Below are 17,500 nucleotides of genomic sequence, written 5' to 3'. Positions count from 1 at the left end.
AAGAATTGGGTCATGGCAACCATTTATGTTGTATCATGTGAAGGACTGATTCCGAATGCTCTTTGTTATGGACTTGAGCTCTCTTTATTTATTGAGTGCTTTTTATATATTTAAGCTTTGTTAATTTATTGAGGAAATATTTATCTTTTTAAGCCCTGTCAAATTAATGAGGACTTCTTGCTTACTCTGGGAGTAAGCGTACAAACTACTTTGTTGATGTTGTTGTTGTTGTTGTTTTTGTTGTTGTAGAGGGGTAGGAAAGCCCTATGGAAGAGCCTATAAAGGTCTAAGAAAGGTATTTCGCTTTGCGTGAAAGATACTGGTATTTTAGGAAATATATTTATGATTTATTTATTAGAATGAAAAATGTAAAAAAATACATAATGTGCATGTTGAACAGTGGAGAAAAATGATTTCTAATGGAATATAGCGTAGTTATTTTAATTATCGTTGGTAAAACAACGCTCTAATTGACCGTAGATTTTAGCACGCGCCCCCGAGTAAGCTGGAGGATCGATCCTTCCATGACCTGCACCACTTCACTCCACTGTAGCCAGATCGATGTATGATGTATTTTTCCTTTTATTATGAAAATGCAGCTGTTTCTCACACGGATATGTTACTCCGTATAAATATTTAGACGACTGACTGACGTGGATATTCTTGACACTCGCCGGATACTTTCTGGTATAGCATTAACTCACATTCACGTGAATATGTTGAAAATGTAGTTACTTAGAACTTAAGAGCTTGTTAAGTGACGCATGAATTTCGTAATGGCATAGAACGACTGAATATTCAATGTATTCCTCGCGACGTCGACCGTAGGGTAAATTGAGAGTGGCGTCTAACCTCAAAATGGGTCAGGATTGTAACACTTGCAAGTAGATACTGATAATAGCTAGATACCGATTTAAGTTTTTCTGTCTCCTTCCCTTCCTTTCGGTAACCTATTTAAGTTTTTCTGTCTTTCTTCCTTTCTGTGACTTATTTAAGTTTTTCTTTCTTCCTCCCTTTCTGTAACTTATTTAAGTTTTTCGCTCTTCCTTCCTCTCTGTAACTTATTAAAGTTTTTGCCTTCCTTCCTTTTCGAAACTCGTGTTTTTCTTAACTTTTTTTGTCTAGTAAAGAATGTTAAATGGCCAGCTTTAAGTTGGCGTGGCTGTTATATGGTGGCTGTATTGAAAGCGTATTGACTGTTGTGTGAAATGTAACGAATATATATTATATATATATATATATATATATATATATATATATATATATTATATATATATATGTGTGTGTGTGTGTGTGTGTGTGTGTGTGTGTTTACACAACAGGAATGACGTAAGAACGAGAACAAATAGTACTTTAAATGTTACATGTGCTTATATGAATATATTGCTTTCAGTAAAAATCCTTTTCCCGCCTCGAATGGTAGAAAATTAAAAGAAATCTTGAAATTTAAGATGTGGTTGAAAATACACATTTAAAATTGATCATTACTTTTAAGAAAACAAATCTGTGGATAACAATATATATATATATATATATATAATCTATATATATATATATTATATATATATATATATAATTATAATATAATAAGAGCGTGGGCCTGTTATATACTTAAAATGTAAATACACGAATGAAATAGAATTCTTGAAGGTCAGTACGTGAGATAAGACGGACCCATAAAAAAAATACGCATGAAGCAAACCTTATCTTTGGTCATCATGAAACGACTTAGGATTCCCCTGTTAGGGTCTCAAGCAAGGTAGAATTTTGAGTTATTACCATGTGCTTTTTTTTTATTTTTTTTTCCTTCTTTCTTTCTCTTTTTTTTTTTTTTTTTTTTTTTTTTTTTTTATGATGAACTAAAATTCCAATAACTCGGGATTTGTATGAAACTCTACGGATTTTTTTCAACTTCTTTGACTCGGTAAATAACTCTACTGAATTTTTAAAAACATTTTTGGCTCTACAATCATCTGTTACAATTTCTGTCAGAACATAGTCCCCCGTTGGACGAGTGGTTTTCGTGCTCGACTACCAATCCGGTGGTCCGAAGTTCGATTCTCGGTTCGGCCAACTGGGAATCAGAGGAATTTATTTCTGGTGATAGAAATTAATCTCTTGGTGATAGAAATTAATTTCTCGATATAATGTGGTTCGGATTCCACAATAAACTGTAGGTCCCGTTGGTAGGTAACACAATTGATTCCTATCCTCGTAAAATATACCTAATCCTTCGGGCCAGCCCTAGGAGAGCTGTTTAATCATCTCAGTGGTCTGGTAAAACTAAGATATACTTAACTTTTAACTTTTTTCTGTCAGAACTAAAAAGTATGAAATGAAAAAAATTTTTTTTTTAAATACGCTTTTATTAAAATGCACTTAAAAGTGAAATATCAATTTGTTGAGACACACCAGGATTTTATTATAATTAGAAAATGCATTTCTTTCCTTGTATCATTTCCATCTATGTTTGGCGGCCACGATTTTATTTTTGTAGGCGATTAATTGCAAGAAAATCGTATTGTCCAAAAATAATTTTTTTCGATTTTTAGTGCATTTTCATAAAAGCGTCTTTAAAAGAAATTGTTTTCTCTATTTCTATTTTGAATTTCTTTTTATATTTTCTATTCTTTTTTGTTAGATAGGTTGAACCTTGAGGTGTATACTACAATCACGCTGTTAAAGCAGCCTCTCTCTCTCTCTCTCTCTCTCTCTCTCTCTCTCTCTCTCTCTCTCTCTCTCTCTCTTTTCTGCCTGCCCCTTCCCCTCTATATCTTTGTAGCTCTGTCTTCATTTCATAAAATTACTACAGTGTGTGTATGTGTGTGTGTTGGTGGTCCATGTCCGCCTCTAAACGTCATTCTCAGGCGTCACTTCCTATGGCCAAGTAGATGCATACCCCCTTAACCGACAACCCCCCCCCCCCCCCCCCCGCCCGTACGTGGGGTTACGTGTCATTACCCCTTCTACGAATTACATGATTAGATATCTCACTTAATCCTTTTTTCTTTTTTTTTTTTTTTGCTGTCATCCGTAGTTCGTCCATTATTACCATAACCTTGCTTTTATTGTATAAGAAGATTATATATATATATATATATATATATATATATATATATATATATATATATATATATATTATATTATATATATAGTATATATATATTATAGTTTAATGCTGGAATTAATCCCGGAAGTTTCGCTCAGGTAAAATGCTATTTTATTGGAGAACCTCGACGCTACAGATAAGCGCGCCCTTAGTGCTTTTCATGGAATGATAAATCACGCACTACGTCTTGCTTCATGATTGTACTCGTTAGAATTTCTCTCTCTCTCTCTCTCTCTCTCTCTCCAAATACTTTGCTTTCCGTCCTTGAACTAGACTCCCCCTTTCTGCATAATATGCATGAGCCTAAATTGCTTTTCTTGCCCTATTGAATATGCCAAAGCACAGCCTTTAATGTCATATTGGAGTCTGTCAAGTGGAGTTTAGAGTACCTGTCTTGTTTGAGCTTGTCTTAAAGACAAATCGACCTCTGATTCAGTAGAATTATAGAAGAATATTTCGCCTGTTATTTTTTATTGTGGCGTTTCACTTGTAATCTGTATGTATATAAATGAATGCATGTATGTGTGTGTGCTGTGCCACATACACTTTTACATGCACTGAGCAATTTCAACCACACCTAGTATACATATATCTTGGCATTGGGGAAAGAATTTGTGCGGGGGTAAGCCAAAGCGGTGGTTGTTGGGTTGGGGGGGGAGGGGGGGGGGTCGTTGGGAAGCGGCCAAAAAAGAACTGGAAACGACAGATATTAATGCCTAAAACAGTTTTCGAGGTCGCTGAGATGAGTAGTGACACTCTTTATGCCATTTAAGTCTAAGGTCAGCCCCGAAAGGAAGGGGGAGTGAGAATGGGAGGGAAGGAGGTGATATATATATATATATATATATATATATATATATATATATATATATATATATATATATATATATATATATACAGAGAGAGAGAGAGAGAGAGAGCTAAACCAACCTCCATAACATTCTGACGGGTGAGTGTTGCCCAACCGTAATAAAACAAACCACTTAGGTTAATAACACACACACTCTTTCTTCATTGCCAAATAATTGCGAGAGAAATTGTGACGTCACAGACAGCACCAGCAGCCATCGGGAACTCTTTCGCAACTTGACGCTAAATAATCAATATTCATCATCAGCTCTCTTGCCCTGATGAAATATCGAGCTGCTCATTATGATAGGGAGATATTGCTTTCTGCTTCGTCTGTGCATTTGTGTGTTTGCTCTGTGTAATTTACAATGTATATATATATATATATATATATATATATATATATATATATATATATATATATATATATTATATATATATATATATATATTATATATATATATATATATATATATATATATATATGTATATATATATATATATATATATATATATATATATATATATATTATGATATAGTCCAGCTATTAACTACCAAATAATTATGTAACCATCGTGAAAGTACACCTTTTCATATTTAACCTGTATTCAGTCTTGTTCTTCTGTATCCAAGATATGTCTTTACAGTTTCTGTTCTGATTCATCACTTCAACATTCATTTGTTTTGTTATGTTTATTCGTTAAGAAGAGCTGGTGCCAATTCATCAGTGTAGCTTCTTTCATTTTGCCCTTATACCAAACAACTAGGTCTCTCTAAAATAGCGTTGTGCCTCGAGATATCCGACTTACATTAACGTCCAATTAGAACAATTCGTGCATATTTACCGACTATTTCTTACGAAATAAAAAGATAAATCGATCCTACAGTTCGATTTTACCTTAAACACAAAATCTTAGTCTAATTACTCTCTTTAGGAAATAAATGTTTTAGCACAATGTAAGGTAAGCTCCAACCCGTAAGAAAACAATGGACTTAACGCCTGAATCTACCTTTTGTTTTCAATCTTTAACTATACTCTGTTTTTTTCCATCTGTCCACCCGTCGGTGGTGTTTGCGTATAGTAACACTGCGTCCCGGGCTTGAGATAGTTACGCTATGTGTAAGTTTTAGGTAAATAAAATGGATATCTGGGTGTACATTTGCAACTGAAAAGTGTTTTATAATTTACTGTATGCGAATTACACCGTTAAATTTCGAAATAGGATATTATTATAATTGTTGAATGTAACCTGAATGTAACTATCTAAAGCCCGGGACGCAGCGTTGCCATACGCAAACACCACAGGCGGGTGGACAGATGGAAAAAAACCGAGTATAGGTATCAGTACTCAGGGATTTCCAAGATCATCTGCGGAAAACATAACATGGCATTTAGTGTGGTTCAAAATTCACTCTCTCACCCGTTCTCCTTCTCTTGTGTCTTCCAGATCTCCATGTCCTACCTGGAGATATACAACGAGAACATCAAAGACCTCCTGGAACCCGGAGGTCACCTCGAACTGAGAGAAGACGCCAAGACCGGGGTCATTCAAGTTGCTGGGCTCTCTGAAACCTCCACGACTTCCACCAAGGAGGTAAGTCCTGGATTTTGCGTTTGTTTTCCTTGTAAAGGTTGTTTTAAATGGCAGTGCCTGGTGTGATGTTGGTTGTTAAATGGCAGGGCCTTTTGATGAACCTAGTTGTTAAATGGCAGGGCCTTGTGTGAACCTAGTCGTTAAATGGCAGGGCCTTGTGTGAACCTAGTTGTTAAATGGCAGGGCCTTGTGTGAACCTAGTTGTTAAATGGCAGGGCCTTGTGTGAACCTAGTTGTTAAATGGCTGGGCCTTGTGTGAACCTAGTTGTTAAATGGCAGGGCCTTGTGTGAACCTAGTTGTTAAATGGCAGGGCCTTGTATGAACCTAGTTGTTAAATGGCAGTGCCTTGTGTGAACCTAGTTGTTAAATGGCAGGGCCTTGTGTGAACCTAGTTGTTAAATGGCAGGGCCTTGTGTGAACCTAGTTGTTAAATGGCAGTGCCTTGTGTGAACCTAATTGTTAAATGGCAGGGCCTTGTGTGAACCTAGTTATTAAATGGCAGTTCTTTGCGTGATATTGGTTGTTAAATGGCAGTGGTTTTTGTGACTATGGTGTTAAAGGGTAATGCCTCATGTGAATCAGGTTGTTAAATATGGATCTTCAACTCTTTTCATTTCCTTTTATTTATTTACTTATTTGGTATTTATCGTCCACTTCACTTTTTGAAGCAAAAGTTGGTTCTCGGTTTTGTGAAGGCGTTGTTGGTACTCGCATTGTGTGGCTCCGAAATTGAAGCCTCTCTCTGGCCATGGTAGGTTTTCATTGGCACGCGATCTCTCTGTTCCTTCGAGATTTATTTTTTTTTGTGATTTATTTATTTATTTTCTTTTATTTTTGTAGGGGAGTGGGTGGGGTCACTTAGGTCTACTGGGTATAAATCAAGAAATCAAGAAATCTAGAAGTTAAAAAGGCAGTTTGTGGTAATCATAATAGCAAATGCGTCTGGCAGAAACTGGCCAGTAGGGTATGTTCATATATGTTTGTATATCTTGTCTCTGCTGGGTTCTTTATGCCTTCAAATCTTTAAACCAGTTCTTCCATACATTTCACAATCTTCCCTTCTGTCTTACAAGTGACATTCCATCCACCAACTTCCAACTTCCTGCTGTTCTGTACTGATGTAAGATCTAACAGACTCTGTTCCTGACTATCTTCTTTGGAAAACCACATTTCCACAAGATTTCTCATTACCATTCACTCAGTGAAACTACTTTGGCCCACATTGCTAGCCTCCTGTTTCTCTGTCGTCCACTTTTTCATTCAAGTCACTCAGCACAATCACCCTTTTTCATGCTCCCTGGACCAATCCAGTTATAGCTTCAGACTCTTGCAAAAAAGACCCTGTATCATGTTCACTTTTGATTTATATTTCCCTGATAAGAGTACAGCTGATGGTGAGGTTCCTTGAGCTCGTGTAAGATGCCAAAACATCGTCACGACTCCCTTAGTAGGGGTAGTATTGTACAGCTGCAACCCCTCACATTCCTTTTTTTTTTTACTGTACCTCCATTCATATTCTCTTTCTTCCATCTTCCTTTCCTCCCTCTCCTAACAGTTTACCATGGTCCAACTGCTTTGAGGTTTTCCTCCTGTTACACCTTTCAAACCTTTTTTCTGTCAATTTCCGTTTCAGAACTGAATCGACCTCATAGATCCCATCTCAGCTTGGCCTTTGGACTCGATTCTATATTCAGTTCAACAACGTCACTACGAAACTAAGAAATATAGCAATCTATTTGAAGGTGCCTTTTGTTTGGAAAGGGTCAGGATATACTTGGTTAATGATTGTCATTATCCATTGAAACGCATATTCTTGTAAGCGTATATTTCTCTCTCTCTCTCTCTCTCTCTCTCTCTCTCTCTCTCTCTCTCTCTCTCTCTCTCTCTCTCTCTCTCTCTCCTTATAAGTCCTCATCGACCGTTTAGTAGTAGACCCTGCGAAGCACGAAATGCCACTGCTGTTATTGTAGATTGTACGACCTGACCTTTTATTTTATCTTTTTTTTTATTTTTTTTTCTCTCTCCAAAGCTTGCTTTCGTCCAGATGTATAAAATGAGGAACCTATGCTTGGCATAACAATTTTACTTTTTCATAGTATTGGTTTCGAAGTTTAAAAGGGTGCCTCAATCGATTTATTTGTTATAATTATATCAACTCTCTCTCTCTCTCTCTCTCTCTCTCTCTCTCTCTCTCCGACTCCTTATTATGTTTTGGGTCGATTTCTTTTAAAGATTTGTATGGTTCTCTCTCTCTTTCTCTCTCTCTCTCTCTCTCTCTCTCTCTCTCTCTCTCTCGCTCACGTTTTAAGTCGATGTCTTTTAAAATTTTGTGGTAGGCGCACCTCTCTCTCTCTCTCTCTCTCTCTCTCTCTCTCTCTCTCTCTCTCTCTCTGCCTCTTTATTACGTTTCGAGTCGATGTATCTTAAAACCTTTTGGTAGTTGTTGCACCACACTCTCTCTCTCTCTCTCTCTCTCTCTCTCTCTCTCTCTGTGGTACAAGAGACCTCGGCCCAAACGATGGTCGATACTTGTAGAAGCGACCTTGATGAGTCATCGGGAAATTCAGTTTTTAACTTGACAGAACCACAAAGAGTTCGTTCCCAATAATGTAACAAAGCTAGGATAGCGCCTCAGCGGCGTAGTCGGCTTGGTCTTAGCGTGCCACCTCGGCGGTCGCGAGTTCGATTCTCGGGCATTCCATTGGGGAGTTAGAGATGTGTATTTCTAGTGATAGAAGTTCACTCTCGGCGTGTTTTGGAAGTCACGTCAGGCCGTTGGTCCCGTTGCTGAATAACCACTGGTTCCATGCAACGTAAAAACGCCATACAAACAAAACAAAACAAACAAAGAACAACGCGTCAAGGAAAAGGTACAATTCTTGTTGCATAGTTGCTTTGAAGTTTGTTAAATTTACGAGACGTAGGGGCACTTTAAAAAAATCTGTGTATTACAGTTTTACAGTTAGACGTGGGTAAATATCTTCAGTGGAATGGACCTTCATTACAGTTAAGAATTTTACCTAAATCAAACTATAAAATGTAATATTTACTTACGTCAAACTACAAACTGTAATACCCAGATATTTTGTTTGAGTGTCTCTAGGTTAGAAAGCATAAAAGTAATGTCTATGTATTACAGTTTGGGTAAAATTCTTGATAATTATTTGACTGCAACTTTGTAAACAAAATTATAAAATGTAATATTTGTAAACAAAATTAACCACAGCTTAGACTATGCAATCGATAGTCTTTTCCTATCAGTAACAGAAACGAAGCTGAGCTAGAGTAGCACTAATAACTATGATACTGATCAATATTCGATTATCCCAATGAAACCAATACAGTATCCGAGTTAGATTATGGCTTAAGAAGCCGGTATATGTTAGATGTTCCTGGCGTTTATATCATTTCTCCCCCTCATTCTTCTACATACTTTCAAAAGATTTGGTAATTGGACGTTTAAGGTAAGACTCGGGCACGCTTTTTTTTATATATTGAATAACTATTATTTTTTATTGTTTCCATTTATTGAATAACTATTTTTTATATTTTAATTTATTTAACTAATATTTTTTCATTTTTATTTATTTATTGACTATTATTTTTTTTTCATTTGTTGCATAACTGGCTATTGTTTTTTCATTAATTTAATAACTATTATTTTTGGTTTATTGAATAACTATTATTTTTTCACCTTGAATAACTATTATAATTTTTTTTAATTTATTGAATAAATATTTTTTCACTTATCGAATAACTATTATTATTTTTTATTAATTTATTGAATAACTATTATTATTATTTTTTAAAATTATTTTTTCTTTTATTGCAGGTCTATTTTTCTACTATTGAATAAATATTATTTTTTATTTTTTTATTTATTTAACTATTATTATTTTTGTTTTATTTTTTATTTATTGAATAACTATGACTTTTATGTTCTCATTTATCGAATAACAATTATTATTTGCCAGTACACGACTCATGTGGTTGGTTACGAAACGCTTCATCAGTAATCAATGGTCATTCATAACCTTGCAATGCTATGATGGACAACAAAAGCTTTGAATTCACGTAACTAAAGTGTCCTTCCTGTTCCTGTCAGCGCTTGATTGATTTTGATTATTCACTTGTCAGTGAAATATGTAATGAAATTGTAATGAAATGTACAGCAGCACAAAAGGAAGAAGTGAAGGAAGCACAAAAAAAAAATATATATATATTTTTTTTTTTATCAGTTATTGACCAGCGGTTTTTGGCATTTCGAAACTGAATTAGGCAGTTATGACTATAATGTCAGTTGTGATTTTTTTTATTATTCGTGCTGAATGCTTTATATATGTATATATATATATATATATATATATATATATATATATATATATATATATATATATATATATATATATGTGTATATATATATATATATGGTATAGTTATATATATGACTAGTAAAAATGTTCTGTTACAACAGAATTAAACAAAGATTATCAGTGGGAGTGACCTAAATTGGCTTAACTGTGGGTGAACTCGCTTGGTAGAATACCACCTTTTCTATAACTTTTCTCATTCATCTACCTGAAGAGAGAGACAGCAGTCTCTGAAATAAAGTATTTTCTCTCAAAATTTGGCGTTTTTATGGTCTCCTTTTATTAGATTTATATATATATATATATATATATATATATATATATATATATATATATATATTGTGATGAACGATTTATAGTAATGATAATAATAGAAGGAGCCCTGAAAAACACCAAAAGGATAGAAAGTTGAAGCTATAATTATGTCGTCGCATCCGATGACGTATGACGCAGAGGTCTTCATTATGACTCGGTTAAAAAGATTCAAATCTCGTTATTTCCTCGCTGCAACTCCAACAACGACAAGAAATAGAACTGTCACTCTGCACCTGGGACCCCTATGATTAATTACACCCGTTATTCAGGTCGAGTGATGGCTGATTGTTGATACTGGAAGACTATTTGGTCCGATAAGGGATGTGCCGTGGCTGAGATGACGCTCTAAACCTCCGATATAAAAAGACCTCGTGGACGAGTTCGAAAAATAGTGATTTTTTTTTAGTCGATTTTGTCGTTAGAGTCTGATTTTCCCATACGATAAAAGTTACGTTCATGTAAGTTGTGGTTTTAGTTTTCAAGTAACATCAGTAAATCCTGATTTACATTGTTTTTACAGTGTTTCAGAATATCTCTGGCTATCGATTGGCCGTTAAACGCTGGCCAAACATGCCTTTTGTGAACGTACCCTTCGCAATTTACACCTAATTGTGCCAATCTATTGATTACGGTGAGCTCTTGTCAACACTGAACTTCCTTCCTCCCCTCCCCACCTCCCTCTCCTAACCCGAATCCCCGACTCGAGATAACATGTGGCTGGTGTTACCTTTTTTGTAATTAGCAGGTAACTTCCTTGAAAACGAACTCATGTCATGGGATCAGTATAGTTTTATTGATTTGCAAATGAATATATTTCCTTTCGATGGAGTACTGATGTTGAAGTGAGTTTTTTCTCTTTTTTCTTTTTCTAAGAGGTTTCACTTTTGCCTTTTGAAGAAAACTTACAATATTTTTCATATGTTGTCATGTTCATGTCATTCTCTTGTGGTTCTCGTCTTGCGTCTGGACCCATCTTTGTACAGAAGTTACATGTTTATTAGTCGAGGAAACTAGATGTTACAAATACTAAAATTCATAAACAACGGATAAATACGAAGATAGCAAAAATATATCTTAGTATTTTGATGCTTTTTTGATCTTATCATCAATAATAATAACCATTATTTTTTCATTAATTGAATAACTGATATTTTTTATTTTTCAGTTTACTTAATAACTACTATTTTTTCATTCATTCATTCATTGAATAGCTATTATTTTTTTATATTTTTTATTATTTTTGTATATAAAGAATAACATTATTTTTTACTTTTTTAATCTGTTGAATACCCATTAATTTTTTGTATATTGCATAACTTATTTTTTTTTATTAAATCATTATTATTGTTTTTTTATTAAATCATTATTGTTGTTTTTTTATTATAAATCATTATTATTGTTTTTTTTCATTTATTGAATAACAATTTTTTTTATTTACCAAATAAATTTATTTTTTTATTGAATAACTATTATTTTTTATTTATTGAATAACTGTTATAATTTTTATTTTTTCGTGTATTGAATAACTTATATTTTAGTTATTGAATAATTATTATTTATTCTTATTCTGATGCAAACCATCTTCTCAAAATTATAATATTTATTTGCGTATTCATTCCAGTCGCTCATAAATCCAAGAAAGTGTTCCATCTCTTGTTTGTTACAATTTTTATATACTGTATTTTGGTGTTATGATATTAGCAAAAGAATTCTACCTTATATTTAGCGAGCTTTCGGACCAGTGCGAAACTCGGCAAGAAGAACTTTGTCGGTTCTGGCTGTCAGAAAGCAAATTGGGATTTTAAGCTGTCTGCGACGATCCATCCACCCTGCTTGTCATGAAAGCAAAAGGCGTATTGAAGTAGACCCGTGTGACCATTTTGCGTGACCTTGCGTAATGGCTGGCCGTCAAGAACGTGTAAAACTATTGACTACCTGTCAGGTGTGTGTGTGTGTGCGTGTGTGCAACGAGTTGCTGGTGTGAAAGCGAGGCGTTCTCGTGATTGTATTGCGTTCCTTTCGCTTTGAAGGCTTTCTCTATTCGAATGTCGCTGCAGCTGGAAGGGTCTTGCAATAGAAAGTTCTTCTCCGAAAGTAGTTTTCACGGCAGTGGCTGCCCAGTCTCTCCTGGAAGTGTCTTTTATCTTCCAGAAGAATTTTACTGACGATTCAAATCAAGGCGTGATCTTAACATCCAGTTTACATGGGGCCCGCGTGCTAAAATCTACGGTCAAACAGAGAGTTGTTTCACCAACGGAAAAATATAAACGCTCTGTCTTTTATTAGGATATCGTTGATCTGTTCTGTTTAACATGCGCATTGTTTATTTTTTACATTTGCATTCTAATAAATAATTCATAAATATCCTATCCTATAATTCCTGTATCTTTTAACTCAACGCGAAATACCTTTAACAACAACAAAGTAGTTTGTTGGCTTACTTCCCGAGTACTCGAAAATGTATATATATATATATACTTTTAAAAATTATTTTCTAAAGACTTTCAAAACATATTAGAACCATGATTTTTCTATCTGTCAAATATAACATTACCTATTGTTTTTCTTGAATAATTATTTTCTAAAAACTTGAAAAAAATATTAGAGATAATTTTCTTTCAGTCAGATATTATCAATTGAATTCTCTCACAAAAGATAAGCAAATCAGAAAGCAGCTTTCTAAATGAAAACCTTGAAAAAAAAAATAAAAACGAAAGTGAGAAAGCAACTCCTAATGAAAACGTAGGAAACAGTACAAGAAACGAATCATACCTGCAATGGGTCCACCCGAAATGGAGGCAGGTTACAAGGAGTTACAAGGATTAAGATGTCTGAAAGACTAGTTAGTCCATCCGAGGATAGCGGGATTTCATTTTGAAGAATGGAAGAAGGAGCCCAAAAGCAGGGAGTGAGTTCCTGTACAGGATTTAATAGCCTGGATCCTGATTATCCTGTATAGCTGTGTAGAAAATTCGACTGTGCATTCAATCGCCCCAACAAATCAGACCAGAGCCTCTGCCTGAACAACTCGATTAGTTTTGTTCTTCAAAAGGAGCCTCTATTAGTGTCCAAGTTTGATGTATCGATTTGTATTGTCAGGCAGCGAATACTTCGGCCCACAAAAGGTAGATGATGTTGTTGGGAGAGTCAATATACTTTGCACTCAAGCATTGACGCTCCGCATCGAAATCATGAGAGGTCGCTCCTGCTCCAGAGTTCCTTTGTTGAAATGAGAACATTGCTTGCTGTTAAATTGCTCAATTTTCATTCCAGTGACGTTGAAAGTGAGTTAACTTTTGCCCGGAAACGTTTTCTCACTTTAGGCTAATATTACTTAAGGTTCTTTTGCAGCGTGCCTTCGGCCCTCAGCTGCAACCCCTTTCGTTTCTTTTACTGTACCTCCTTTCATATTCTCTTCCGTCTTACTCTCCACCCTCTCCTAACAACCGATTCATAGTGCAACTTCTTGGAGGTTTTCTTCCTGTTGCACCTTTCAAACTTTTGCCGTCAATTTTTGTTTCAGCGCTGAATGACCTCATTGGTCCCAATGCTTGGCCTTTGGCCTAAATTCCATATTCAGTTCAGTTCAGTTCGGAAACTTTTTCTGACTCCGTACTGCTTTGTTGGATACTGAACTATGTCATATAGGATTCTTCCGTAGGGTGGTAGTGCCGTCAGTGCACCCCATGCTGTGCACTGTAGGCATTCCTTGAGGTTCCTTGCAACGTCCCTTCGGCCTCTAGCTATATCCCCTTTCGTTCCTTTTAACTGTGCTTCCGTTCATATTCTCTTTCTTCCATCTTACTTTCCAATGTCTCTTAACTATTGTTTCAACATTAGGTCGTAGGTCCCAGCGCTTGGACTTATGTCTACAGTTTTTTTTTTTTTTTTTTTTTTTTTTTTTTTTTTTTTTAAGTTCCAGTTCCAGCTCCAGTTCCAGCTCCTTGTGGCATTAGGCCAACCATTAAAAGGAGAACGAAAATAGATTACTTATTACGCCTTTAGATTTCGTTTTCATTTTCACACGAGAACATTGCAGTACTCATTCCACATCTTGGCGGTTTTTTCGAACACCTACCCCCCCCCCCCCCCGCCTCCTTAGATTCCCTAGGTCCCGGGGATGGGGGTTGGTGGGGGGGGGGGGGGGGAGCAGCCTCGTGCAACATTAAGCGGTTCGGCTACAGTTTAGTTTGATCCGATTTAATTGCAGTGGCGTGCTACGAACTTCGACCGAGCTTAACCTTTTAAGCAAGCTGTGTGTGTGTGTGTGTGTATGTATGTATGTGTGTGTGGATATCATTCAAGTACGTAGCACGTATGACCTTCTTTAAGTACGGCGAATGATGTGCTTGAAGTGAGTGCTGTGGAAAAACGATGCCGAATCTTTTATAATAGAGTAGAACATTAAGCTGATATAACTGTCATGTCTGCAGTTGTTGAAGAACATCAGCTTTCAGAGGTTAAGACCGCTAATGTATTCAAGATACAATGGAACGTTGTTATGAGTTTAATTATGAGATATCCTGAGTCATTTTATAAAGTATTCACGCGCTACAGGCCAGAAGGAATTCTTGGGCAAAACTGGTCACAGAAAGACGTGTGCCATATGAACATTTGGAGCTTTCGAGAACTTATAAATCCTTGATTAAACAGCCAAGAAGTTAATTCAGAATAAATGAAGCGTTTGGTGAGAATGGTGCAAAAGGTTTTACGCTTAAAAGCTATGTCATGAAACGTTAAAACATATAAGGTTCAAGTGGCCTCCCGAAAACCAGAGGTTCATAATTTCAGATGGTTTTGAAAATTCCGCATTTCATCGCTTTTAATATTTCTCAAAAGTTTTATGCTAGGAAAAATGAAAAAGGTACTGATATTCCGTATTAAGATCGTTTGTAATATTTCGCGAAGTTTCACGTTAGGAAGAATTAAAAGGACTGATGTCACGGATCATCAAGATGTCGTAGAGAGAAAGTAAGTTACTTCTGAAATGGACCTCTCTCTCTCTCTCTCTCTCTCTCTCTCTCTCTCTCTCTCTCTCTCTCTCTCTCTCTCTCTCTCTCTCACCCTTGACGAGAGAGTGAAAAAGTAGACTTAACGTAGACCAAACCAAACCGTTTGATCGCAATTACACGAGAGCAGTTGATCCCTTGGCAGTTGTGCCATGAAATTAATTAACCTGAAATTGAAATATCGTTCTCCAAGCGCAAAAAAAAAAAAATCCCAATTGACACAATTCCTTCTTGGAAAATGGTTTTAACACTGAGAACATACTATATAGGACGAGGGCGAGGTGTTGATTATTACTGCCCCAAGTACATTTATTTTGGCCGAAAAACTTTCGTCCTTGGAGACTTTGCTAGAAAAATCATTATTTAAGTCAGGAAAGTTTCAGGCCTCCTGGATATCACACTGGGATTCAGATAGCAGAGGCGTGTATATATATGTATATATATATATATATATATATATATATATATATATATATATGTGTGTGTGTGTGTGTGTGTGTGTGTGTGTGTGTGTGTGCGTGCTGTCTCCTGGTATCACGCTGGGATTCAGATAGCAGAAGAGTATATATAGTATATATATAAATACTGTATTCACTGGACACCAGAAGAAACCGGCTGTGCTTAACACAGCTTGTTTTGGATGGTAAGGCCATTATCGATCTGGGTCCAAACTCGGCCAATATTTTTGTGTGACTCGAGGAACCTACTTTTGGATGAATGTCCTTTAAAAAGGCCTGCTGGCACCCCTACCCTCCCGCCCCCAGGGTCGTTGGAGACCGCCCCCCTGCTGTTGAGGAGCAGGGCTGAACTGCCGGATTTCTTGAGTACGCCAAAAAACCTGAGAATGAGAGCGACCATGAAATAGATATTTTTGTTTTTTTTTTTCTGTAGAAGAAACCTGTCTTTCCGTCCGTCCGCACTTTTTCTGTCCGCCCTCAGATCTTAAAAACGTCATTCTTTATTGTGCCTCTTAACTAGGGCTAGGCGCAATTTAAACTTTAAATAAATCTTAACTTTAAATACATAACACATTATACACGTACTACGTCGTCACATTTTCATCGCTTGTGCCAGTTGGTTTACAGCCTTTTGCTAAATGCTGTGCGTCAGATTTACAGCCTTTCTCTAAATGCTGTCCATCAGATTTACAGCCTTTCTCTAAATGCTGTCGTCAGATTTACAGCCTTTCTCTAAATGCTGTGCGTCAGATTTACAGCCTTTCTCTAAATGCTGTGCGTCAGATTTACAGCCTTTCTCTAAATGCTGTGCATCAGATTTACAGCCTTTCTCTAAATGCTGTCCATCAGATTTACAGCCTTTCTCTAAATGCTGTGCGTCAGATTTACACCCTTTCTTCTACAGATTTTGCAGCCTTTACTCTTAAAAATGCTGGGGGGGGAGGTGGCGATCTTCTCCCTCTTTGTCCCTGCCCCATTGGGCAAATGTCTGAGGAACACAACATCCCCCATCCCCCCCCCCCAGCCCCCCGTCTCTCATGACGTCTTTCGAACCTGTCCCCTCGCACGAGAAACCTGGCGAGTTACTCTCTAAATCCCCTTTCCTCCTGCGCCGACCTTCTCAGAGAGGATGGATGCGGTCTGGATGATATCTCTGCTTTCGTGAGCTTTTAGCATGCGATGGTTCGGAACCCCATTTTTTATATTCTTGCCCTTTTATCTTCTTGTATGCTACCGGTCTCTTCCGATAGTTTTTTTTTTCCTATTCAGTGGCGTGCGTCAAAACTATCGCTCTGTAGACTCTAACCTCTCTACGTTTATAATGTGGAAGGTCAGGAACGCTTTCGATGTACGGATGGTGGCTGATATAGTGGTTGGTGTCTTGATCTGCCACTCGGATGTCACGAGTTCGCGTCTCTGTATCATGGTCAGTTACTGCGGCTGTGTGGCGTGTTGTGGGAGGTTGAAACCGACATATTCTTTGGGAGCTTGAATTTCAAGTCGATGGGCAGTGCCGTCAGTGCACCTCACGGGGTGCGCTGTAAGCATGGCTAAAGGGTCTTTGCAGCGTCCCTTCTGCCCCTAGCGACAACCCCTTGTGTTCCGTTTTTTAATGGAACTCCATTCATATTATCTTCCATCTTGCTACCCACCCTGTCCTACCAATTGTGTTATAGTGCAACTCTGAGGTTTTCCTTCTGTTACACCTCTCAAACCTTTTTACTGTCAGTTTCCATTCCAGCGCTGGATGACCACACAGGCCCCAGTGCTTGGCCTTTGGCCTAAACTCTACT

At 36.7% G+C, this 17,500-nt stretch overlaps 1 protein-coding gene across 1 annotated transcript in view; it reads left to right on the top strand.

Moving 5' to 3' along the window:
- LOC135195783 (kinesin-like protein KIF19) overlaps positions 1-17,500 on the top strand; it is a 137,858-nt gene that overhangs the window by 79,045 nt on the left and 41,313 nt on the right. Inside the window, exon 5 of the mRNA XM_064222258.1 lies at positions 5,408-5,554. Within this exon, the coding sequence (XP_064078328.1) occupies positions 5,408-5,554 (147 nt within the window). The remainder of the gene's footprint in view (positions 1-5,407; positions 5,555-17,500) is intronic.

Source organism: Macrobrachium nipponense, chromosome 23 (assembly GCF_015104395.2).
Source record: "Macrobrachium nipponense isolate FS-2020 chromosome 23, ASM1510439v2, whole genome shotgun sequence".
In the NCBI taxonomy this organism is placed as follows: Eukaryota; Metazoa; Arthropoda; class Malacostraca; order Decapoda; family Palaemonidae; genus Macrobrachium; species Macrobrachium nipponense.
Note: the sequence above shows the minus strand (reverse complement) of the source record. Positions and strands in the feature narration are given on the sequence as shown.